We start from the raw sequence: 27439 nt of genomic DNA, 5'->3' as shown, positions 1-27439 counted from the left end.
CATGTAGTGAATGGTGATTCTTAACCTTATTCACACCCTTTTTCAGTCATACCCCCCGTTCGCTCTCTTCCACTGGGCGATTTTGACCATCGTCCTGTCCCCTCGTCTCATTCAATTCCATCCCTAATAACCCCGCAGGCTTAACACCCACACTACCCCCCCCCCCCCCCCCACCCCTCAATTTGTTCGTCCCCCTCCTCCTGACTCCGCTCTCCCCCACCTGATGTTACCATTCCTAAGCCCCAGCTGGCTACGACAGGATTGTTATTGCGCTCTCGAAGTTTTTCAACAGCTCGGCTGCTCCGCTGAACGCGATAAATTCGCATTGGCAATAAAAACCTTGTGAGGACTATACATTAATGAACTCTCGTTGCAATAACAATAGTTGCATAACACACTCATTAAAATTTTGTTAGCGCCCGATGAGTACTACAAAAAACTTCAGGAATGGTAAAACTCTACTTTGGTATTATTCTCTTCTCCCGCCACTTTCTCACTGCTGTCACTGTGTGAGAAGTGGCGGTAAAAGATCGTCTAATCAGCTGCTGTGTGACATTCACTGCTGTAATTCACTGCTGAGTTATTCACTGCTGTGATTGCTGTGAGCGATTATTTGAAAAAAAAATCATCACACTATTGTTAGTACCCTCTCGAAGTTATTCGGTTTTGCCTTGGAGTTACATAACTTCTCGATGGCCATAACAACCGTGTGGCAATAATTATTGTTGCACTGACTAACCGTAGCAAAGCGATAGCTGCGGTTATTATTGGCCTTATTGGTTTTTTATTTTGTTGTCAAGATTCCTGTTACGACCATATGACGTCACGATCACTTCAAATCTGCTTTTTGTTCATTCGTTCGTGCAATCTATATATTAATTCAGTGTCGACATAAAAGGCACCATGTTTAAGCTCCTAATTTTCACATGTTTTAACGGCCCTTAAACATGGTTTTCTGAGAAAACGACTGGCAACAGTCGGGTTTGAACCGGGGTCTACGGGTTGAGGAGCGGGAGCGCAATGAGTTGAGCTAAGGAGCAGGCGAGGCGCGTAGTTTGTCGGGATTTTTGTCCACTAACGTCGCAATCGTTTCTCCTTTCTCGAATTCTCTCCTCTTTTCACACTTTTTCGTGCTCCATGTCTATCCTGTCTCTATATACCTTCTCTTTCTATCTATCTATCTTCTATCTATATCTATATGTTAATTCTAACTCGAATGCTATGCCACCATGTTTCAGCGCCTATCTTCACGTGTTTAAGCGTTCCTTAAACATGCAGCCTAGCGTAATGCATGCATGCTATACCACCATGTTTAAGCGCCAATCTTCACATGCTTTAACAGTCCTTGAACTTCCAAAGTGTTCTGTGGTAATGGCTTGGTTTCAGCTTGCGTGTGCGTGATGTGTATTTTTGCTTACGTGCGTGTGTCCGTGAGCGTGCTTGCGTATGTGCGTGTGAGTGTGTGCATTCAAATGACCAATTTGCTCTTTTCGGTTTTGGGACGTTCAATTCGTTTTCGAACGTTTGATTAGTTTTTGAATGTTTGCTTGGTTTTAAAACGTTCGATTTGTTTTCGAACGTTCTTTTAAATTGACCGCTTTCGTCTTTGTGACTGTGTGTTTGCTCGCGTACTTTGTGTGTGTGTTTGTGACCTTCAACTGATGTTAACCATGGCATGGAGTACAACCACTGATTTTTATCCTGGTATGTTTGTGTGTAAACCTGTTTGCGACTGTGTGTGTGTGCGTGCGCGCGTGTGAGACCTTGAGCTGTTGACATTTAACTGAACTTAACCGTTACATTGAGTTTAACCACTGAGTTCTGATAATGCAACACTGATTGTTTTTTTTTACATATTATCATTCCTAATGCATTGATTTTTGCATATCCAAGATGGCCAACGGTTTTGTAAGCATCCATTGGTGATCAAAATTAATTAGGTTGGGCAGGTTTGAACTGGTCTTAAGGTTTGTGAGGTTTTGCTCAGATTCTTTTCATTGTCTCAGACTCTTATCCTGCAATTCAGTTATCCTGCTCCCTTTTCTTCGCTTATCTTTGCTTTTCTTCGCTAAAATTAACTTTTAGAAGCGACTGCTTTACCAGTAAAAGGACTCCAGCAAAGCTTTCAAGCTGAAATCCCAAAATTTGAGCAACAAATTATGGTTGCTATTGAACGGTTGCAGACGGCGTTAAGTTATTCTGCCTGTCAAACGAAAAGCCGAGAGTGTGACAGAAAAAACTTTCTTTCTTCACTTTCTATTCTCACGTTCTTTTCTCACTTGCTTTTCTGACTACTTTCTCACTTTCTTTTCTCACTTATTTTTCTCACTTTCTTTTCTCACTATCCTTTCTCACATCTTTTCCCACTTTCTTTTCTCACTTTCTTTTCTGTCTTTCTTTTCTCACTTTCTTTTCTCTCTTGTCTTACTTTCCTTTCCCACTTTCTTTTCTCACTTCCTTTTCTCACTTCCTTTTCTCACTTCCTTTTCTCACTTCCTTTTCTCACTTCCTTTTCTCACTTCCTTTTCTCATTTTCTTTTCTCACTTTCTTTTCTCACAATCTTTTCTAACTTCCTTTTCTCACTTTCTCTTCTCATTTTCTTTTCTCACTTTCTTTTCTCACTTTCTCTTCTCATTTTCTTTTCTCACTTTCTTTTCTCACTATCTTTTCTCACTTCCTTTTCTCACTTCCTTTTCTCACTTTCTCTTCTCATTTTCTTTTCTCACTTTCTTTTCTCACTTTCTTTTCTCGCGTTTTTTTCTCACTTTTTTCCCCTCAGTTTTCGCACTTTCTTTTCTCAATTTGTCTTCTCTCTTTTCCTTCCTTTCTACTTTCAATTTTGTTTCTCGCGTTCTTTTCTCAATTTCTTTTCTCTGTCTTCTCATTTTTTCTTCCTTTCTTGTTTTACTTTCTTTTTTCACTTTGTTTTCTCACTTCTTTTTACTTTTCTCACTTTGTTTTCTCGCGTTGTTTTCTCACTATCTTTTCTCGCTTTCTTTTCTCACTTTCTTTTCTCACTTTCTTTTCTCACTTTCTTTTCTCGCGTTCTTTTCTCACTTTTTTCCCCTCAGTTTTCGCACTTTCTTTTCTCAATTTGTCTTCTCTCTTTTCCTTCCTTTCTACTTTCAATTTTGTTTCTCGCGTTCTTTTCTCAATTTCTTTTCTCTGTCTTCTCATTTTTTCTTCCTTTCTTGTTTTACTTTCTTTTTTCACTTTGTTTTCTCACTTCTTTTTACTTTTCTCACTTTGTTTTCTCGCGTTGTTTTCTCACTTTCTTTTCTCGCTTTCTTTTCTCACTTTCTTTTCTCAATATCTTTTCTCGCTTTTTTTCTTGCTTTCTTTTCTCGCTTTCTTTTCTCCCTTTCTTTTCTCGCTTTCTCTTCTCACTTTCTTTTCGCACTTTTTTTCTCACTTTCTTTTCTCACCTTCTCTTCTCACTTTCTTTTCTCACTTTCTTTTCTCACTTCTTTTTCTCACTTTTTTTCTCACTTTCTTTTCTCTATTTCTTTTCTCGATTTTCTTTTCTCACTTTGTTTTCTCGCGTTCTTTTCTCACTTTCTTTTCTCGCTTTCTTTTCTCACTTTCTTTTCTCGATATCTTTTCTCGCTTTTTTCTTGCTTTCTTTTTTCGCTTTCTTTACTCCCTTTCTTTTCTCACCTTCTTTTCTCACTTTCTTTTTCCACTTTCTTTTCTCACTTTCTTTTCTCGCGTTGTTTTCTCACCTTCTTTTCTCTGTCTTCTCATTTTTTCTTCCTTTCTTTTTTTCCTTTCTTTTTTCACTTTCTTTTCTTGTTTTATTCTCATTTCCTTTTTTCACTTCCTTTATTCACTTCTTTTTATCACTTTCTTTTCTCTGTTTCCTTTCGCTTTTCTTACTTTTTTTTCTCACTTTCTCTTTTCACTTTTTTCTCACTTTCTTTTCTCTATTTCTTTTCTCGCTTTTTCTTTTCTCACTTTGTCTTTCACTTTTCCTTTCTTTTTTCACTTTCTTTTCTCTGTCTTCTCATTTTTTGGTCCTTTCTTTTCTCCTTTCTTTTTTCACTTTCCTTTCTCGTTTTTTTTCTCATTTCCTTTTCTCACTTCCTTTATTCACTGCTTTTTATCACTTTCTTTTCTCTATTTCTTTTCTCGCTTTTCTTACTTTCTTTTCTCACTTTGTCTTCTCACTTTTTCTTTTCTTTTTTCACTTTCTTTTTTCACTTTCTTTTCTCACTTTCTTTTCTCACTTTTTTCTCACTTTCTTTTCTCACTTTTTTCTCACTTTCTTTTCTCACTTTCTTTTCTCTTTTTCTTTTCGCATTTTCTTTTCTCCCTTTCTTTTCAGCTTCTTTTCTCACTTCCTTACCTTTTTTTCTCACTTTCTTTTCTCTCTTTCTTTTCTCGCTTTTCTTGCTTTCTTTTCTCACTTTGTTTTCTCACTTTTACTTTTCTTTCTTTTTTCACTTTCTTTTCTCATTTTGTTTTTTCACTTCCTTTTACATTTTTTTCTCACTTTCTTTTCTGACTTTCTTTTCTCACTTTCTTTTCGCACTATCTTTTCTCACTTTCCTTTCTCACTATCTTTTCTCACTTTCTTTGCTCACTTTCTTTTCTCACTTTCTTTTCTCACTTTCTTTTCTCACTTTCTTTTCTCACTTCCTTACATTTTTTCTCACTTTTCTCTAATTTTTTTCTCTATTTCTTTTCTCTTTTTTCTTGCTTTCTTTGCTCACTTTGTCTTCTCACTTTTCCCTTTCTTTCTTTTTTCACTTTCTTTTCTCACTTTTTCTTCTCTTTTCCTTTTCTCACTTCCTTTTCTCACTTTCTTTTCTCTATTGTCTCGCTTTCTTTTCTCGCTTTCTTTTCTCACTTTCTTTTCTCAGTTTCTGTTCTCACTTTCTTTTCTCGCTGTCTTTTCTCACTTTGTCTTCTCACTTTTTCTTCCTTTTTTCACTTTCTTTCTCACTTTGTTTTCTCACTTCCTTTTTACTTTCTTTTCACACTTTCCTTTCTTCACTCTTTTCTTTACTCTCCTTTCTTCACTCTTTTCTTCACTCTTTTCTTCATTCTCTTTTCTTCACTCTCTCTTTTCTTCACTCTTTTCCTCACTCTCTTTTCTTCACTTTCTTTTCTTTGTTTTCGTTTCTCACTTTTTTTTTCTCACTTTTTTTCTCACTTTTTTTTCTCACTTTCTTTTCTCACTTTCTTTTCGCACTTTCTTTCTCACTTTCTTTTCTCACTTTCTTTTCTCACTTTCTTTTCTCACTTTATTTTCCTACGTTGTTTTCTCACTTTCTTATCTCACTTTCTTTTCTCACTTTTTTTTCTTACTTTGTTTTCTCACTTTCTTTTCTCACTTTTTTTCTCACGTTGTTTTCTCACTTTCTTATCTCACTTTCTTTTCTCACTTTGTTTTCTCGCTTTCTTTTCTCACTTTCTTTTCTCACTTTATTTTCTCACTTTGTTTTCTCACTTTGTTTTCTCGCTTTCTTTTCTCACTTTATTTTCCCACTTTTTTCACTTTCTTTTCTCACGTTGTTTTCGCACTTTGTTTTCTCAATTTGTTTTCTCATTTTGTCTGTGCACTTTTTTCCTTCTTATCTTTTCTCACATTCTTTTCTCACTTTCTTTTCAATTTCTTTTCCTCGCTCTCTTTCTTATCTTTTCTTCTTCTTCGTTTTCTTCTCACTTTTTTCCTCATTTTTTTTCTCACTTTCTTTTCTCACTTTTTATCTCACTTTCTGTCCTCACTTTCTTTTCTCACTATCTTTTCTCACATCTGTTCCCACCTTCTTTTCTCACTTTCTTTTCTTTCTTTCTTTTCTCACTTTCTTTTCTCACTTTCTTTTCTCACTTTCTTTTCTCACTTGCTTTTCTCACTTTCTTTTCTCACTTTCTTTTCTCACTTTCTTTTCTCACGTTGTTTTCGCACTTTGTTTTCTCAATTTGTTTTCTCATTTTGTCTTTGCACTTTTTTCCTTTTTATCTTTTCTCACATTCTTTTCTCACTTTCTTTTCAATTTCTTTTCCTCACTCTCTTTTCCTCTTTTCTTCTTCGTTTTCTTCTCACTTTTTTTCTCATTTTTTTTCTCACTTTCTTTTCTCACTTTTTATCTCACTTTCTGTCCTCACTTTCTTTTCTCACATCTTTTCCCACCTTCTTTTCTCACTTTTTTTCTCACTTTCTTTTCTCACTTTCTTTTCTTTCTTTCTTTTCTCACTTTCTTTTCTCACTTTCTTTTCTCACTTTATTTTCTCACTTTCTTTTCTCACTTGCTTTTCTCACTTTCTTTTCTCACTTTATTTTCTCACTTTCTTTTCTCACTTTCTTTTCTCACTTTCTTTCCTCACTTTCTTTTCTCGCTTTCTGTTCTCAATTTGTCTTCTCACTTTTCCTTCCTTTCTTTTTTAATTTTCTTTTCTAACTTTCTTTTCTCACTTTCTTTCCTCACTTTCTTTTCGCGCTTTCTGTTCTCAATTTGTCTTCTCACTTTTCCTTCCTTTCTTTTTTAGCTTTCTTTTCTCACTTTCTTTTCTCACTTCCTTCTACTTTCTTTTCTCATTTTCTTTTCTCACTTTCTTTTCTCACTTTTTTCTCGCTTTTTTTCCTCACTTTTCTCACTTTGTCTTCTCACTTTTCCTTTCTTTCTTTTTTCCCACTTTCTTTTCTCACTTTCGTTCCAATTTCTTTTCTCTCTTTCTTCTCATTTTCTTTTCTTACTTTCTTTTCTCACTATCTTTTCTATCTTTTCTCACTTCCTTTTCTCACGTTCTTTTACTTTGTTTTCTCACTTTGTGTTCTCACTTTGTTTTCTTACTTTCTTTTCTCACTTTCTTTTCTCACTTTTTTTCTCACTTTCTTTTCTCACTTTCTTTTCTTGCTTTGTTTTCTCTTTTTGTTTTCTCACTTTGTTTTCTCAATTTGTTTTCTCACTTTGTTTTCTCACTTTGTCTTCTCACTTTTATCCTCCCTTTCTTTTCTCACTTTCTTTTTTCGCTTTCTTTTCTCACTATCTTTTCTCACCTTCTTTTCTCACTTCCTTTTTTTATTTTGTTTTCTCCCTCCGTGTTCTCACTTTGTTTTCTCACTTTCTTTTCTTCAATTTCTTTTTCTCGCTCTCTTTTCTTCACTTTCTTTTCTTCGTTTTCTTCTCACTTTCTTTTCTCACTTTTGTTTTCAATTTCTTTTCTCACTTTTTCTCACTTTTTTCTTTCTCTTGTACCCTTTTTTCTCTCTCTTTTTTCTTTCTTCTCTTTTGCATGTTGTAGCTCCTCAACTTCGCATGTTTTACCGCACCTTAATCATGTAGATTAATGTTTTATAAGATTTACGCTTCGATAAAAAAATGGTGTTACTTGGGGTAATATACGAATCCAAACACATCGGTAACGTAACGTAATACCTCTAGCTGTTGAACGCGGGGCATGGCTTACAGCCCGAACTGGTACGAAAATCTCAATTTTAAACCTATTCTTTTAAATGATTTTCCTGTGATGCTTTTGCGGGCCTGCTAGTTTTCACTAAATTGTGTGCGTGAGGTCATTTATTGGAGAAAATTTTTGTGTTTTTGCGTGATTAAGTTTTTGGTCGCACGTGACATACCTCACTCGCAAAAATTATTGGCAGCTAATAGAATGAGCAATAAGTTATACAGAGTCTTAATCAAATTATAGCATCTCAGCGTTTAATAAAGAAATTTCTTTTTTTTGCTTCGCTTCTTTTATCTTTTTGAGACTGCAGATCTACGAAGCTAGTGCGGCTATTTTCTGCTAATCTTCCATCTATGTTTTATAAATTTCTTTACGCTGTGACAAATTTTGAGTCTCCACCGCCACCTACTTCCCATGCATATATGCTGCCACTGCCATTTCAGATAACCTCCCCCAAGCTAGTGACTCTCAAAGCTAGACCCTCACCTGTCAGTTGAGAGCAGTTCGTACGACTGTAGTCAGTTATGGTTTCTCGGTAGTCCGCTCATCAAGTTTTTGCTAGGAGCACATCATTTGTAACTCCTAAGGGCACGTACCATATATTTAATTGCCCTCAAATGAAGTAGAGCAATAACCAGTTTTTCGCTTGACCAATTTTTGGTCTGACTGATTTGACTTTTCGTCCTCAAAAAATGGGATAAACAAGTAGCACCCAGCGGGCATTAAGTGATCTTAGAGCCTTTAAGCTCAGTAGTCTCCAAGTATGCGATTCACAGAAACTGTTCTGGAGACTTATACTTATAGTATAAGTCTCCCCCACACACGCACACACACATCAGCGCCCTCACTCACGCCCCCCCCCCCCACCCTGCGCATCGTTCAGGCCGTAAAGGCCACGTGCACCGAACCCCCGTCGGATGGAACGGACTGGTGGAGGAGGGGGGTTAAATAATATGCACCCTTAAGCTGGGTGGAAACAGAAAATATGCCGAATTGCGTGCGTGTCGTCAGGTTTCATACTTATAGAAAAGTTTTTTTATTTGTGAATAATTTTTTGGTCATTGTGACTTACCTCACGCTCAAAATTACTTTCAAGTTGACTCTTTCAAGTTTTCTAGATGCTCTAAAACCAGGTTTTTGCAATCATTGGAATCGTGCCGGCTTTTCATGTATTTTTTAAGTTTTTCTTATAATTTTTATAGCTGCGAAGGGTGCTCATGGTTTTTGTTTTGTCTGACGCTCTTTTTCGTTTTACATTTGCTGACGTATCAAAGCTCAAAAGGTCAAATTTTCTGAATGACTTCTTCCTCCCACTAACGGCATTTGCTCGTTACGTCATTTCTCACTCTCACTAGCAAATGTCTTTAGGTCATTTGCGTGATTCGATTTTGATCATACGTGACATAACTAACTCAATAAAATGACTTTTGCACTTTAAAACTTAAGTTTAATTTGAATTAGTTCAAGGTCAAAGGAACTCATGTGTAATAAAGGCCCCTAGTGAAAAGGCTTTTGCGTAATACATTTTAACCAGCTTTAATAATTAAGCGCTAAATGTTTTTACATAGCTTTTTCAACGGCGTATATAACTTTTTAAATTTATATCTATCTGTTTCTATCTCTATTAAACGGCACGCAAGTTGATTCTTTGGCAGCTATTCCGGCAATCTGTCGGCTATGTTTATCTTATCATTTGGCTTTCCGTTCGCAAAATCGGGATAGACAAGTAACTCCTGAAAGGCATTAAGTGGTTGAGCTTTTCTCTAAGCTGTACTAGTCTAAGTGTACAAAGCATAGTAGCTGCTGTACAAAGCATAGTAGCTGCTGAGGAGACACAAAATTATGTGATGTAGCTACCCCAACTCCGCTCCACATTGACCATTAATCGACCTCCTTTTTCTACCCACTCTTCCGTCTAGCAGTTAAGCTCTAGCTAACCTCCCAGGGGAATTTTGTCTACATTGTCTACACTAGTCGGTTGTTTTGAATGAGATGATTTAAAGTCAAATAAGAATATGTCACTCAATTAAAAGGTTAATTGGAGGCAGATTTTCAATCTAAACATCACATTATTTAGCAAAGTGATAATTTTTGCTAAGTTTTTGTAGGACTTATTTTTTTCATTGGTATTCTGAAACTGCAGGTCTACAATGCTAGCGCAGCAACACTTGGGCAATCTGTCAGCCATTTGCTGTTTTATTGTCTCCCTTTTAGTTAATGAGCTAAATTTTTTAAATCAAATTGTTCGATATATCTATTCGAAAAAAAAATCCGACCTTAGACGTGAATGCTGTTTTGATTGATCACCATTTTGAGATGCCTACTCTTATTACTCAAGATTTGTGGTGTTCTTGTCAAACAAACTTATCTTGATATTTCTTATCAAATAAACCGATCGATTTTTGAATTATGGTTACAAACGATTTATTTTTTTCGTCGACAATTTAATTGCTCTGAAACAAAGTTTGTAGCAATTTTATTAGTCTTTTGGTTTTATCCAATTTTTCGCTTCGCCGATTTCTTATTTGGCCTTTTAAACTTTTCGTATAGCAGGTAAAGGGATAACAGGTAAACCCTGGAGGACATTAAGTGGCTGAGCAGCTCTCATAGAGCCGTACGCCTTTGTAGTCTCTAGTTATGCGATTCACCATGTTGAGGAGACATTTTCATGTGGTGAAGGGCGGTTCTTAATCTTAAAATTTTGACCCCTTAAGTCTACCCTTCCGCCAACACTCACCCCGTCCATCCTCCATCTGGTGATTTGGACCCCCTCTTGTCCAGCCCTCCCCATTGCTTCACTCCCGCTCAATTTTCTCCCCCGTTAATGCCCAGCATTCATTCCTAAATACCAGATAGCTACTACCAAAGGCAGTTTATCTTCGGTCGATTGAGAGCAATTCGCCCTAAATTAGTAGGTGATGTTTTACTTCTTTTTTTGCATCTTTTTGCCTTTGTTCTATTTAGTTCTGCATTTTTCTCTTAGTTCTTTTACGTCAAAGCCAGAAACTAACAATTTGTTGAAGAGTTATAATAACAGTAACCCTGAATTTATAGCAATTAGATTGCTGGGCTTAGCGTGCTCTTGCTTATTCGTTTACTGCTCGTTATTGAGACCCCTCTGGCAGCAGTTTTTTTTTATTTTTTTGCTTGCTGTATTTCGCGTAAATTTGGTGTGACATCACTAGGTTAGTTTTGTCGCTTATTTACAAAGATGTTATGCAGTGAAGCAATTTGAAATAAGTGCAGTCAATGGCGATTAAAAAATTAAACTGATGCGGAACCGGATAAACACATAAAACACGGTTTGAAGTGCCCTGTTTTTGTCATTTTTTTTGGTAATGTTTTTTACCACGTCGAATGCTATTTCTTATTAATCCTATTCCCAATTTTTGTCCTCACATCAGGATGCCTAAAAAATCTGCAGCTCGAATTTGTAATAGAAAAAGTTAGCGTTTTATTCTTGATTCTCTGATGAAAACTCGTCAATTACACGGAATTTGGCAATTGCCTCTACAGTTTTTGCCATATCTTTGAATTAGATTGACGTGATGGCAATTAATTGCGATTTTTTACTCTGGGCTGTGTGTTAAATGCTGTCTTTTATTTTTCAAGAATTTTATTGCCGAATGTAATTGAGAATTTTATTAACAGTTTGCGAAGTTCAATATCTTAATTTGGCAGAACTTATTTTTGCTGGCATTTTTATTTGATTAATGGCCGGAATCGACCATTTCAATGGTCATTATTTAGGCGCCCTCTATTTTATCTTGTTCTAGCTTTCGGCCACGTTTTTCGTTAGGTTATCAAAGTTCGGTAGAGTGAATGCTGTTTGGTATTATTTATGATCAAGATTAATAATCGATAGTTTATTAAAATTCATTAGAGCCAATGCTATTTTGTAATATTAAACAGCTTAATTAATGTAGTCAGGAGTTTATCGTAATGGCAATGTTTTTGGAAAATCTTTTAGTGAGGCCATTGTCTACAATTGGTCTCATTAGAGAGCATGTGAGGCCGGTCATGGATGAGAATACGCAACACAACTATCAAAACGGACAATTTGTGACCAAAATGCTGTTTTGAACTTCATTAGTGAAAATTGTTAGTTATGAAAAGAAACGATTCAATATTTGAATTGCACTACTTATTAGATTGTTGAGAGACTTGTCATTAATGGGAGATGTTTGAACAAAAAAGAAGAAGTACACATCTGGGCAAAATTCAAAAAGTTATAATTTTGACAAGAAGGGTCAAAGTCGCTAAAACCGTTAATTGTAAATAGAAATCATTATGTGAACTCAATGTCTATTTAGAGAGCCAATGAGATCTATCATTAATGAAACTTATTGGATGAGCAACAAAATACTTCAAAATGGGCAAAACTATACAATATCTCGAAAATTTTGGGTAAGTCAAAGTAGTGAAAACCGTTAGATTTCCATTTAAATCTTTAAATTATCTCAAGTCTGCCTCATTAGAGCCACTGAGACCTATCATTAATGCGGCTAAAAACAGAACGATAAAAATAAGTAGAATCCATGTCACCTATGTTTCATGATAACCAATAGCGGCAGTCTTAAAAAGTATTAGTTGCCTTTTGAGGGGTTTGAATAGCTCCAACTATGCATTATTAGAGAGCACTTGTAGCACCCTTTAAAAGTATTTGCGCAGAAAATGGAAGGAGAAAAACAGCCTGAGCAAAAGCCAAACTGCTGCACGGGATTGAAGTTTTCTCTCAAGAACCGAAAATCTTAAAATTTAATTTCTTGAATTCAAAAGTAGTTTGGAAAAATTCACCCCGTAAAACTACTCGCATTTTGCTCCTTTTAAATGCTCCATTGTGTTTAAACTCACTACTCCTATTTGACCTCTCATTGACCGAAAGGTCGAAGAAAGTGTAAATAGATCTTAAAAAAGACAGTGCACCAATACAATTCATTTTCTTTGAATTGTAAGAAAAACTACTTATCCTTCGCCCTAATGACCCCACCTGCCCGGAGCAATACAATTCAAATTCCATAAGTTGTAAAGACGGCTGCCTGTCCGCACCCTACCGGCCCCACCCCAATGCGCCAACCAAACCTCCACATTCGCAATCATCTACACTAAAATGTACGTCTGGGTTAAAACGAAGAACCACTTTCATATCTTCTACCCCTCTGCAGCAGAATTTGTGTGCTTGACAGCATTTTTTTACTCACTGATACGGGTTTTTGGGTCAATATTTGATAAACTCTATATGTAAAAAAAAAAGAATTTATTTCTTGGACATGATTGAATATATGCAGCCATTGGATATATTTATCATGACACAAGTGGACTTGCACGGAATCTTGCTGATTCTCTATTGCAGCAATCCCCATATTTAACTCAGAAACATTAAGATTTTCAATTTTACTACATTTCAAACATATAATTTACTAGCTCTTGGTTGTTAATAAGGTAAGAATCCTTTAACTTATGGTATATATTTTTTTAATTCATCACGCGTACTTTTTTCTACGTTTCCAGGTAGCAGATTTAATTCCCTGATTTAATTCCCTGAGCAGATTTAATTCTCATTGAGTAATCTTAGCTCGGATTTCCTCGTATTCCTCCTTTTTTTTACTAAATTGAAACATTTCGTTACAATAATTCTCAGAATGAAAATTGCAAATCGATTTAAGAACAAATTTAAGGAGCTCGTAAATATGTAGCTCGTAGACTGAAAGAAATCCATGTTTAAGAAACAAATCACTGCAACTGTCTGATTTTCGTCGAACGGATATAAACTTTAACACCTTTTTCTGCAACATAAACAATGGTAGTAAAGAAGAGTAGCTGCAGCAGCCATATACAAGAACGCCATATTGAATAATGGGAATCACGTTGCTCGAATAATAGCTTATAAGTTGCAATCTAGGAACAAAATGTCTCATTTTAGATACAATTCCACATTGCTTGCTTAGTTTTTTCTTTACATGCTCAATATGGCTAATAAAGGAAAGCTTTGCATCAATTCTAACACCAAGATACTTGCACATAGAGTGAGTTTGGACAACTTGATCATCAAACAGATATTCACTTGAATCTATTTTGGAACCAGCAACCAGCATTTTCATTAAGATAGTCTTTTCAAGGTTAAGTACCAGTTTATTTGATTTCAACCAGTTATTTATCTTCGCAAGTTCGAGACTAATTTCAGCACGGCTGTTTCCTATGGATGTAATATTAGTGTCGTCAGCAAACAGCAGGACATTAAGATTACAATTTTGAGGGAGATCGTTAATATATATTAGAAAGAGTAGAGGTCCCAGAATTGAACCTTGTGGTACCCCACAGTTTGAAATTTCCCAATCAGATGACACTTTGTTTAAAAAAACTCTTTGTCTCCTATTTGTTAAATACGATTCAAACCACATTAAGCATTTCCCCCTGATACCATATCTTTCCAGTTTTTTTAGCAGTAGATTATGATTTATGGTATCGAAAGCTTTCTTCAAGTCCAAAAAGAACGAATTAATAGCGTTCTCTTTTCCAGAATGACGAATTTTTTCGGTAAGTTCTACGAGCGCATCAATCGTGCTATGCTTGTCTCGAAAACCGAATTGATACTTTGAGAGAATTCCTAGTTTTTCGAAATAGCCATATACTCTATTAAAAACTACTTTCTCAAAAATTTTGCTCCAAATTATGAGTAGTGAACTTGGGCGATAGTTATTTTCCTCCAATTTTGAGCCATCTTTAAATAAAGGAATGATCTTGGCTGTTTTCAGGCTATCTGGAAAAAGGCCTTCGTTGAATGACCGGTTAATCAAATTTGTAATTGCATTTAAGGTGGCTGGCATTGAGGCTTTTACAATACTGTTACATATTAGGTCATCTCCCGAGGACGACTTATTTTGTAAGCTTCGGTAAACGGATTCAACTTCACGCTTTGTTGTTGGGAAAAAGAACATGGAGTGAACGCAATTTGGGATATCAACATCATGTGCGGCAGTTAAATGATTGCTAAGTCCTTCACCAACGTTTGCAAAGAATTTATTAAAGACATCTGCATTGTTTTTAATTGATGGGAGCTTATAATTTTGTCTACAAGTGTTCAAAAGCGGGGGGTCATTAAACGTTTTGGATTTTCCGTTGATGTCATTCAGAAGTTTGTACGTTCTCCTCGAGTATGTTTGGCAAGCTTGAAACTTATTTTGATAGTACTGCTTTTTTGATTTTTTGTATTCTTTTTCAAAAGTCAAACGCCACTTTTTAAATTCTTGAAGCTTGGCTTGGTTATGGCAGTCTTTCTTCCACTTTCTATGTGCTTGGTTCCGTTTTGACCTGATTTTAAGCAAAGATTTATTGAGCCATTTTGGCAGCAGATTTTTCTTGGGTGGCAAATTGCAGATTGGGGCAAATCTATCAGTGACTTTAAGAAAAGTTTCATTAAAAACATTGAAAGCTTCTGAGCAAGTTGTAGCACTCAGCAATTTTCCACTACACTCCGATATTTCCACCCGGAGAGTTTCTACGTAGTTTTCTACAGTGCTCGGATTTTTCAGAAAAGCTGTGTTTCGAAACGTAGTTTTACCTTCAGGTTCCAAACAAAGTCCGCATGTTAGAATAATTGGATCGCGGTCTGAAAAAGTTTGATTTTTTAGAATTTCACAGTTTAACAGATTAATATTTTGATACACGAAATGATCGAGACAAGTGGAACTGGTATCCGTTTCCCTGGTTGATGATTTTGCAAAAATTTCATAACCATTAGATGATATACAATTCAGATAGTTTTTTGACAAAGCATTCTCTTGTAATGTATCAATGTTAAAATCACCACATATGATTAAAGGAAATGAAGGGGATTGGTTGGCTTCTAGAAAAGTATTAAGATTATCAACAAATTTCATTTTGTTTTCCCTAGGTTTGTTATAAATCACCGCAAGATTTAGTTTTGCCCCAGAGAATTCTATTTCAGCAAAGACAGACTCTTCAAAGTTTATTGATTTTTCTTTCAGAATTTTGCATGAACTTGTGGTTTGAATCATTACACCACCTCACCTGGATGTTCTACTCTTCTGGATATGGGATCTAAAACCCGGTAACAGATATTGTTTTATTTCATCATCGTCACACAACCAGGTTTCAGTTAGGCAGATAATGTGAGGCAGCTTATCTAAGCTAAAAATAAGAGATTCAAGATCTAGTAGGTGTTTTTTTAATGATCTTACATTGAGATGAAAAATTATTAAATCTTTCCTTTGCGTGTTAATTTCAGTTTCGTTAAATACCTCTTCTTTCTTTTTACGTTTCACGAAAGGGTTGATTCGTCCGTTCTGTATCTGGATTTTGAGGTGGCTTGAAGCACTGTTGGATGTTGATTAAAGAATAATTGAGGAACAAACCACCTTCCAATAAGTTGTTGATTCTGTACATCTTTCCGTCCATCCACCTGTAGTGTATGACCCCATCACGTATGAACGATGACGAGATCCGTTCGTCACCTTTCATTAATTTGAGAAAATTAAGCCTGGGTTTACTTGCATCTTCAAGTATTGTAACATTGTAGAAAGAGGGGCTTTCTTCTAAGGCACGTTTGTTTTTGAGAACTTCGATTTTCTTGATGCGTCTAGTAAATTTTACAATGATTGGTCTGTTCTTGTATCGAGAAGGAAGTCGATGAGCAATTGATATGTCAGTAGCATCAACGTTAACATTTAGGTCAGCTGTTACATCCAAGAACGCTTGCGCTGTTTGAGCATTAGTCTCCGTGTTTCCACTTTCATCGATTGTTTCAGATATGTCATACCTTACTAGAGAAAATGACTTCTGAACTCACCCGAAGTAGATTGATAATTTAAACTTCAATTGAAGTTGAATAAGACCACCCGGGTTAGATTACTAGAAAGACTTATATTATTGCATTATAAAATTTTCAGGATCTTTTCCGTTTGTGCCCCCCCAGTACGTTATGCTCCCCCCAGTTACAGAGCACGTGCCATTACATAGTAAATCATCATGTAAAAATATGGCACGTGCGTCTGGGGGTGCAAATAATATGCACCCACTAAGCTGGGAGGGGGCACAAAAGGAAAAGATCCAATTTTCAATTATACATTGTATTATTAACACGTGCCCTCATGTTATCAGTCAAATTTTATAGCGCTCCCGGTTTTTTATTTGCTGTCGTACGAAGTTTGAAGCAATTATTGTAAACTAGTTGTAAACACAGTTCTCAGCAGCAGAACAAGAGCGGCGGCAGCGTTCTACTAAAAGTCAAATCATAAGTGCGACAAAATTGACGTAATTTTTTTTCTTTAAATTCTGTTATTGTTTTTAGTGGAGTATATTAACTTCTAAGGGCGTCATTTGAAGCCCCCATAGTGAATTTAGTTACTCCCCACCACGCCGTCTGAAGTGGGCTGCAATATATGCGAGCTGATAGTGATCGTTCGGGAGTAACTGTTCCGACAGTAATCGATTGTTTTTAATTCGCTAAAAATAATTGTTCCGCTCTACTGCATTCTCTTCTTTGACAGTTTGTGTGAAATCTTTGTGAATTGTCAAGGCTAGTTTGACTCTTCGCTCTTTGTGCTTCTAAACAGCTGTTGCTCAGCAGATCAATGTGAAATGACAGAAAAAGGAAATCAAAAATAGAAACGGAATAATCCCATAAAGCCGTGTTTCAGGTGCCCCTCGATTGAACTTTGTTCTAATTAGTCTTAGTTACAAGGTTTAATGTTTATTGGTATGGCTACTAAACCCTGTAGCTTCTCAATAAGAAACAGGAGTGTCTAACTACAAAATCCAATCAGACTTTCAAAATATGTACTATCAATTTTTATTCGTTTTTTTTTAAATTTCCAGTGTGGTTATGGGAATCAATGGCGGCTATTTTTCTGCAATCTGACGACCATGTTAAAATATGATTTGAATATGAGGATTGAATTTGAAATCAGTTTCTTCGGTAGTACCTTTTCTGTCTTGGGTCAATAGTCTATTTTGTTGCGGCTATTGTTTCGCAATCTGTTGATATGATTGAATCTCATTGATTTCTATATTTTTGTGCATCAATGATTGAATGTTCGGCTCAGCTGTATTTTCTTCATGATCTGGGAATTGGACTTCACATCAGTAAAAAATTGAGAATTACTTTTTTCCGGAAAATTTTAAATTTATCATAATATTGTTGAAATCTTGGTGCAATTGTCTCCCATTAATGGAGGTGCGCTGATAAAGTTTAGCAGATATTGTGATCTCATTTAGTTCTGCTGTAAAATTGCAAAATTGTGTTTTTTGCAAGTTCAATAGCCATTTTTGAGTCAACCAATTGAGGGCTCTAAGAAATGTAAGATGAATTGTTAGTCGATGTTAGAAACGGCTCCTTTGTAGCTATTCTGGCAATCTACAATTTAATTGGTTCATTTAAATTTTTAATAAACGGATTGGAATGGATATGAATTCCATAATTCTACTATGTAAACTGATACTTGAACGATTGAGTTCAAGGGTATTTCTATTTGAGTAAGTCTGCTGCTCTTTTTTAATGTTTGTGATTTTTTTTCAGGTATTCGACATTACAAATCATTCAGCTCGCTACCCAAGGATTTAATCTCATTCTATCGCATAGCAAATATGAAGTACCCATATCAATCTACCTCAAGCAGTTCAGCATATATCACTGATGCTAATAACTCAAATATATCGCCACCTAAAGTAAAGAAAAGTACCATTTCGGGGCTGTATCAATTGCGAGAAGCTAGACCAGGTCTGAAGAAGTCAAACGAGGTGACGCACCACGTTGCCAAACCCGATTGGCTGAGAACTGAAAGTGGCAATGAAAACCTGTCAACGTAAGATACATTTCGTACTTACTTCGAATTTTTTTGTGTCAGAACACATGAATGCAAGAAGAACTGATTTGGTGACACCAGCGGAGACTTTGTATAGTGATAGTTCTGAGGTTGATGAGCTATGCGAAATTGAATTAGATTTGCTGATCATAGAAAATAGGTTTGTTTCATTTTCTACTCAGAAAGTTAAGTCGTTGACCTAAACCTGAGCGAACTATACTACGGATTCGCTGTGCATGTATTTTGAAAAAAGTGAGAAAAATTTAAAAAGTCGGTTGCAGGAATGTGCATTTTCCTTGATTGGTACTCAATCAATTGTAATTTTTCAACCGAAAATTGGTTCAATGAATAATCAGGAACTCTAATCTGATTTAGATATTTGTCTTCTGCTGATGATGAATCGAGAAAGATGAGTCAACAAGGAAAGAGTGTGCTAACACAGCTTCTGACGTTTGACGATGAAGTGTCCACTTCTAAAAACGACACCAAGGTACTCATCTATACCGCTGCTATTTAGGGCGTTTGGCTGCTTTGTAGCTTTGTGTTGAGAATGGCATTTATGGTCATTTTATGTTCCAGCGGTCTTGGTTTTTCGATCACTCGTTCACCCAAGAGACTTTTACCACTTGTCTTAACGTCACTTATGGATATTCTCAACCCTTTCGAGTTCAATAAAGGATGATAATGCTCAAATCTTTCTCGTTATCACAGGTTTACATTTGTACCAAGTATTTTCTATGATTAATTGCTCTCAAACGAAATTTGTAGCAATTATATTAGTCCTGTCGGTCTTTTTTTATGCGATTTTTCGCTTGACCGATTTTTCGTCTGACGCTCTTGACTTTTTGTCCTCAAAAATGGGATAAACAGGTAGCGCCCAGCGGGTATTAAGTGCTCTTAGAGCATTTCAGCTCTGTTTCAGCTCAAGCTGTTTTGGAGACTTATACTTATGATGTGAAGGGCGGAAGAGGTTGAAGACACCCCCACTGTTGACCCCCCGCCACTATTGCCCCCCCACCGCGCTCTTGCCCCCCACCCAATTGTTGCCCACCCCCTCACTCTCCATCAGCCCGCCGGTGCATCCCCCCCCCACACCGTGGCTACGTTCGAACAACCGATCGCTAAATACACTCAATTTCATACTAATTTTTACAATTTTTTTCAAGCTTTTTGAAATTTTTCAGCATTTTTTGAGTTTTTCAGCGCTAAGTGTCAAGGAACCTCCTCTAGGGTTTTTAATAGGTTACTTCATAGTTTCTAGTGGTAGTGGAATGGTTTCAACATTTTAACATCACGAATTTAGGAAATTTTTTTGACAAAACGTGCAAATTTTTTCAATTTTTTTACATTTATTTTTCGTTATTCAGGTTTTTACGGACCCAGGGGGGGGGGGAAGAAAACCTCCTTATGGGTTTAATAATAAGTCACTGAAAAATTTATATTGGCCATGGACTTTTATATTTTTTAATATCACAATTTTTTTTCACGTTTTTTCACAAATTTTGTCTGTTTTTACAGCCTCAAGAACCGAGGAATCTCTAGGGTTTGACAATAGGTTACTGTATAGTTTCGAAATGCGATGGAATGTTTTTCAAGATTTCAACACCATTAATTTTGGCATTTTTTTACAAAACTTGCAATTTTTATCAATTTTTTTTACATTCGTTGTCATTCAGGTTTTTCAGCCTAACAGAAAATCTTCGTTAAGTTTTGATAATAAGTTACTGGAAAATGTTTTTCGGTCATGGATTAGTTTTCAACTTTTGTTATCACAAATATTAGCAGTTTTTGTGGAACTTGCATTTTTTTAATTTTTTTGAATTAAATATTTAAATATTTTTAAATCATTATTTAGGTTTTTCCAGCCTCAAGAGCCACATAACCTCCAGTAGGATTTGACTATAGGTTACTGCATAGCTTCTAGATGTAAAGGAATGTTTTTAAGGATTTTAATGTCAGCAATTTTTAAAAAAATACTTGCAAATTCAAGTTTTTTTGAGTCTTTTCGAATTTTCATCATTTTACCAATTTTTTGATGAAATTTAATTTTTTTTTCAAATTTTCGGAAAATTAGTATCATGCTCCAAGTTTATGGATTTTTATGAGCCAGTAAAACTATTTAAAGCTTGAAATAGGGATACTGGATAGTCTCTTGAGACAATAAAATTGTTTTGAAGTTTTTAGTATCTTTATTTATAGCAACATTTCGTTAAAAGTTGCGATTGTTTTTAAAATTTTTGAATATTTTTGGCCTTTTCTGAGTTTAACGATTATCACTGACCAACGAAGATATTCAAGTCTTGCAGATGGGTTACTTGACATAACTCCAGAAAAAAAGTATTTTGAACATTTTCATTTCGAAATCTGGAAGCTTTTTAAAATTTTTGCAATCTTGCAAATTTCCGAATTATGAGTTTTTTGTTTGAATTATTTACTAACAGGGCTAGAAAACTAGAAATTGAAGAGTGGAATCAAGCTAATCCTAGCCTCACTAATCCATGGCTAGCTACTGACGAAGCTAACCGCTCGCCGGTCGTTTGAGAGGAATTCGCCCGACGTTAGTCGGTTGTTTTTTATGTAATGTGGTGAGAGAAATATTAACTGTTAAAAGACAAAAGATAGTGGTTTCGAGTGAAGTCAAGATTTTGTTTGTGAAGTTCTGGTGCTTCGAGTCCCTACCGGATTTCTTCCGGCTATGTTTTTTTTTCATCGGTTGACGCTCTTTTCTACATTTTTTCACACAACTAAGCTGAAGAAGTCAAATTATCTGAATGACTTCTTCCTCTCACGAACTGCGTTTGCGCGCATGACATGATTTCTCACTCTCTGTGGCAAGGGTTTTAAGATTATTTTGCTTGATTAGATTTTGATCATACGTGACTTGCCTCACTCAATAAATTGACTTTTGCACTTTAAAACTTAAGTTTACTTTGATTTAGTTCAAGGTCAACCACCCATATGTGTAATAAATTTTCCCTAATTAAAAGGCTGGCGCGGAATGAATTTTAACAAGATTTATTAATTCATTGCTAAATGTTTTTATACATAGCTTTTTCAGCGGTGTAGAACTTATGTTTATCTATGACGGCACGCAAGTCTGTTTCGCAGCTATTCGGGCAATCTGCCGACTTTGTTTTAAAAATTTTTTACTCGATTGTTTTTGGTCACCTTTTAGCTGGAGTGTTCTAGAACATTGTTTTGCTTGATCCATTTAATATGACTTCCCGTCTTCAAAAACTTAAGAAATTGGTAAAGCGCGAGGGAATTAAGTCTCTGAGTAGCTCTAAGTGATTTAGTAGTGTAAATTATCGGCCAGGATTGCAGTTTTAACACAGTTGTTAATGTTTATACGTTTTTTGCCTTTTCTAACCGCAAAAGTATTTCGAACTTTGTTATGACATCTTTTTGAGCGGCATCGAGAACTTTTTAAATTTATATCTGTATATGTGTTATACGGCACGCAAGTCTATTTAGCAGCTATTCTGGCGATCTGCAGGGTTTGTTTAATAAGGCTCGGCGGGTAAATTATAAGTGATACATTTTTCGAAAAATTGTGGGAAGTATTTCATTTTACAAAATTTAAACCATCTCCGCCACACTTTCAGTTCTTTATACCTTGCCATTCCGCTTTATACCTTCCTATTTCGGTAATCGGCAGGCCATGCTGAATTTTTAAGGTATTTCGGTTAAATTTCAGTTGATTGCTTGTTTGTTGTGGGTTCACTGTAAATCCTTTCGGCCAATAAGTGACGCCTTTGCGATGTAGGCAACTACTGATACGGCTTTTGAAAAGTTGCTGCGAAACGTTGCTATTTCGGCAGGCCATGTTGAATTTTTAAGGTATTTCAGTTAAAATTCAGATGATTGCTTGTTTGATGTGTGTGCACTGTAAATCATTTCGGCCAATAAGGGACGCCTCTGCAATGCAGGCAAGTATTGATACGGCTTTTGAAAAGTTGCCGCGAAAGCGATTAACTCAAATTTTATTGTTTCATGAGCTTCTTTTCCAGAAGTTTTTGCCATCTCAGGGACTCTTTTTTAGGCAAGTTTTAACAATTTTTCTCGAAGTTTTTATTAGTTATTAATAGCCGCCTCATCTTCTCAGCCGGCTATTATAGCGCTCCTATTTTTTTTTACTTCGTCGAATAAAAAAATTTTTCGCTTTACCTCATTTTGCCGCTTTTTCAACATTTTGCGTGATATCTTTTTGACTTCTCTAGACTAGTTTCTCTCTTCTCTCATTCTGCTAAAAGTGATTTTGAACATCAGTTGCTCAGCAAAGCAATTCAAAATGAACAGAGTCAGTATAAAAAATTGAAGTCAGAAGTAGAAACGGGATAAACCCATAAAGCCCAATTTTAGATGCCCGCTATTTGAACGTCGTTACTATAAGTCTTAGTTACCATCTCTAATGCTTATTGGTATTGATAGTACCCCCTGTAGCCTCTCTCTAAGAAACAGAAGTACGTTATCTTCAACTACGAAATGCCATCAAAATAAATCGGACTTAAAAAATGTTTTTGTACAAAAATCTTTTTTTTTCAATATCTTCTATTCTTTCAATCCCAATCGTGCTTATTGGAATCAACGGCGGCTATTTTCCGGCAATCTGCCGGGTATGTTTAATTAATAGCCGCGAAGCGATAGCGGCTATTATTGTGGACATCGTGTTTATTTTTAATTCTTCGTCTCAATCGATGATTCTTGCGACCTAACTTCTTGGAATTGACTTTTTCATATTCAGTGATTTCTACTGCTTTGCAGCTAAAATTTGCGTGCCTAACGTCACTTGTTCTGCTTTTAGGTCCATTGCGTTACTTACCTCAATCAAAAAATGATTTCTGAACTCGCTTAATGATTTTTAAGTTTTATGAACATTTACTAGTTTATGGTCAATAGTGTGCATCAAAGTAGTGCCGAACGTATATGCCCTAATTCTTGAGTATTAGAGTTTTGAGTTTTTGATTATTGCTACAAAGCTATAAGCTGAGTGGAGCTATATTGCGGTGCTCTTGGTTTTTTACAATTCAAGGAATTTGAATTGTATTGGGGCGCTGTGTTTTTTTTAAGATATGTTTACACATTTTTCAATGACTTTGATCTTTCAAAACGGAATAAACAGGTAAAGCCCAGCGGGCATTAAGTTTGCTTTAAGTTTGCCCCAAAGTGGGCTCCAGTAGTCTCTCATATGCTTAGAGTGGTGCAGCTGCAGGTATGGCCTTAATTTAATGTTAAAAGGTTATTTTTAGGAGTTTTTGGGCTCAAAATGTTGCAATTTTTTGTTTTTTTGTGATTTTTTTTAGTTTTTTGTTTGAATAGTAGTAGGTTGAAGTTTTTGGAAATGGATGAAGGCCTTTTGCGAGACAAAATTACTTGTTATGACCATTTTTAGAGCTATATGTTTTGGTACTACAAATACAAACACGCAAAATGATACTTTCGCCATTTTTTTTCAAGTTTTTTGAAAGTTTTTGTTATTGAGTTTTTACAGCTTCAGGGGCCTCGAAATGTCCTTTGTGGACACTGCATAGTTTCTAGTAATAATGGATTTCAGTATTTCAACATTTTAATGTTTTCAACATTTTATTGTCTCGAAATTTGTTATTTTTTGATAAAAACTGAAATTTTTTCAAGGTTTGCCAAAGTTTTTTTCTGTTTTTAATATTTGTCCACTTTTAAGTGCCATAGGGCCTATTCCACGTTGTCATAAAAAGTTACTGCATGGTTGTTAGTTTCAATGGATTTGGTTTGAACAAGTTAACTTTTCGTATTTTAGAATTTTTTTGATGAAATTTGGAATTTTTTTTTAATTTTTTCAAAACATTTTTCTTTTATTCAGCTTTTCTTGCCTCATTATCCAATTAACCTTATCCAGGGTTTGGTATTATGTTATTAAATAGTTGCTAGGGGGAAAGTGAAAATTGGACGGTTTTCAGCTATTTAATAGACCGAGTTTCTATTTTTTTTGAAATTTGAGACTAAAAATTATTGCCTATCGATCTTTGAGCCAATGAATTTTTTAATGCTTAGAATTTGGTTAATGGATAGCCTCTAGAGGCACAGAAATGATATATGAAGATAGTAATATCCTTATTTTTCAGCAGAAGTATATTAAATTTTGCAATTAATTTCAATTTTTAAGTTTTTCCCTCATTTTTGGTCAATTTTTCAGGCCGATGAATTTTTCCAGGTCATGCAGATATAATACTGGCCCGATTTCAAAAACAAAATTTGGCCTTGAACATATTTTTGAAATGGGTAATTTTAAAGGGATAAAATTTTGCTTAAGGGGTAAAAGCTTCAAGTTTTTTATGGGTATATTTTTTGTTTAGTTTGTTTGATTGTTTCAGTTTCTCAATGTTTTGAGCTGATTTTGTTTGTGTTTTGGCTGATAATGTTCAATTGGTCTGCTGGTCAGGTAGAGTTCTTCTAAGTTCATTCTATCTTCATTCAATTCTTTGAATTGTATTTCAGGACTTGTCCTGCTATGTTTTGTTTCGCCGTCTCACGCGCTTTTTCGTTTTAGATTTGTTCACACAAAAAGCTGAAAAAGTCAAATTTTCTAAATGACTTCTTCCTCTCACTAACAGCGTTTGCGAGCGTCACGTCATTTTTCACTATCTTTAGCAAAAGTGTTTTGCGTGACTAGATTTTGATCACAAGTGATTTACCTCACTCAATAAAATGACTTTTGCAATTTAAAACTTAAGTTTAATTTGAATTTGTTTAAGGTCAAAGGAACTCATGTGTGCGGTAAAGGTCCCTAATAGGAGGCTTCTGCGGGATGAATTTTATCAAGCTTTATTAATTTATCGCTGAATGTTTTTTACCTAGCTTTTTGGGCGGCGTCGATTTTTCAATTTCGATCTGTCTCTCTTTCTATCTCTATTATATGGCACGCAGGTCTATTCGTTCGCAGCTATTTCGGGAATCTACCGAAAAATCTCCATCAGGTGTTTTTCCTTTTAGAGCGTATGTGTCTCAAAAAATGACAGTCCGAATCTAACCAAAAAGTTTAGTGGTCTATTTAAGGACTGGTGATCAATCTGTCTATCTTATTTCTTTAGTTGTTTCAAATCATGGAAGGTTACAAGCGTCTATCGCGGCTATTTTCCGGCCATCTGCTGGTTATGTTTTCGGTTTGTATTCCAGCTTTTGTTCTAACATTTTTTAGAAAAGGGCTAATGGTTATGCGAGGTTGGCTTATATTAGTCGACACTTTTATAGATTTTTTCTCTTGGTGATAATTTTCCAACTACTTTTTCAATTGTTATTGCGGGCCTTTTACTAAGGTCCGCTCTGTGAACCCTGTCTCTTATTATTGTAATTGCAGAATGCAATGTTTAGGTTAACGAAATATTACCAAACTTGGATGCAAGTAAGTCGCAGACGATGTTCAAAAAGAAAATCAAACTTGTGAGAAACTCAAGAGCGACTAACGAAGTTTTATCACTAGACAAGCCTAGCTCAGAATTAGCGGGGTCACGAGATCAACAGCATGGAAATCACAAATTATCTAATTGTGGAAATCAGATAAAAGAGAATAAAGAGCCTGCACCAATTGAGCGGGTAGGTTTTGTATATTATTGTTCAGTAAACATTCTAACTGAAATGTCATAAACAACTTTTGAATTCCCCAAGAGTATGCTTAAATTAAAAGAATTAGGAAAAATGTAATTTGTCCAGTGCTGTTGAGATAGTATGGCATCATTTGCGCTATTTTAGATAGTATGGCATTATTTTGCGAATTATTTTCCTTTGTTTCCCGTAGGCCATGAAATGCTTGAACCAAACCAAACTGATAAAATCGATCCGTTATCATTGACAGTCTGTTAAAAAAAATGAGCGAATAGTCTGAATTAACTAATGAAGTCAACTATACGACTGCGTACAGTTTTCAGTCGAAGAGAATCCCAGATTCAATTTTTGTTTAATCTCGAGCAAATTTTAAGCAACTTTTTTTACTCATGTGTGTCTTAATGCAAAATTTCCCAGCTTGATCAATTAAGACTTTTCGTCAAAAGAAATTAGGTAAACTGGTTAAGCCCGATTGTATTGTCTCCGCGTTTTTGACCCTCCCTCTCACGTAAAATTGATTGCAATCTTCTCATTTTCATACGGGATCGTTAAATTCTTTCAAACAAGTGCAGGCCATTTTGTTAAATCAAAGTGTTAAAATAATTCTATTGAAGAACATTTCAGAATGGGCCGGCTGTTCACGCAGAGAAATCTGTGTCTGCTCAACTGTTCACAATTTTGCAAAGAGAATTGGTCTCCGATGACTTCAGGGAGTTCAAGAAAGCCACACTTAACTACATCAATCCAGACAATAAGAAGCCAAACGCCTCCTATAATTACATTGTTCGTTTTATCCAATCCAAAATGAAGGATTCGAAGTTTTCAGAAGCGCGGAGTTTGATGTCAAAGTATATCAAAAAGGAGCATCGGGATCATTATGCCAAGTTGTGCTCAAGTCTTAAGTAGATTATTTTACTAGTATTGATCTTGTTTTTGATGCTTGAATTTTGTTTTCATTTAGCAGAATGTTAATGTCTAGATTCTAATTTAATTTGCTAAATATTTTTAATTGCTCTTGAACGAAGTTCATAGCAATTATTGTAAACGTGTGTGTCTTTTTACGACTCGAAGAGGAGTATTGAGATTCTACAGGTTTTTTAACGACTCGAAGAGGAGTATTGATATTCTACAGGTTTTTACGACTCGAAGAGGAGTATTGAGAATCTACAGGTTTTTTACGACTCGAAGAGGAGTATTGAGATTCTACAGGTTTTTTTACGACTCGAAGAGGAGTATTGAGATTCTACAGGTTTTTTTACGACTCCAAGAGGAGTATTGAGATTCTACAGGTTTTTTTACGACTCGAAGAGGAGTATTGAGGTTCTACAGGTTTTTACGACTCGAAGAGGAGTATTGAGATTCTACAGGTTTTTTTACTACTCGAAGAGGAGTATTGATATTCTACAGGTTTTTACGACTCGAAGAGGAGTATTGAGATTCTATAGGTTTTTTTACGACTCGAAGAGGAGTATTGAGATTCTGCAGGTTTTTTTTTAGCTGAAAGCGAGTTTGTCCATGACTTGAATTTTGACTTTCTATTCGAGCTTTTACCTCCGTTTTTGATTGTTGACTTCTGTTATCGAATATTGGACTTTAACAATAGCTTAGTTTGTAATGTATAGCAATT

At 35.5% G+C, this 27439-nt stretch overlaps 1 protein-coding gene across 2 annotated transcripts in view; it reads left to right on the top strand.

The window, feature by feature from the left end:
• Window positions 1-26821, top strand: part of LOC142352779 (regulator of telomere elongation helicase 1 homolog) — a 61257-nt gene extending 34436 nt beyond the window's left edge. For both annotated transcript variants that reach the window (XM_075404887.1, XM_075404886.1), the window contains exons 10-13: window positions 17949-18234; window positions 18610-18724; window positions 25582-25803; window positions 26437-26821. In XM_075404887.1, the coding sequence (XP_075261002.1) occupies window positions 17949-18234; window positions 18610-18724; window positions 25582-25803; window positions 26437-26718 (905 nt within the window). In that variant the 3' untranslated portion in view covers window positions 26719-26821. The remainder of the gene's footprint in view (window positions 1-17948; window positions 18235-18609; window positions 18725-25581; window positions 25804-26436) is intronic.
• The last annotated feature ends 618 nt before the right edge of the window (window positions 26822-27439 follow it).

This window comes from Convolutriloba macropyga, chromosome 14, assembly GCF_964194025.1.
Source record: "Convolutriloba macropyga chromosome 14, txConMacr16.3, whole genome shotgun sequence".
Lineage (NCBI taxonomy): Eukaryota > Metazoa > Xenacoelomorpha > Acoela > Convolutidae > Convolutriloba > Convolutriloba macropyga.
The sequence above is the reverse complement of the archived record's forward strand: the minus strand, read 5'-3'. Positions and strand labels throughout refer to the sequence as shown.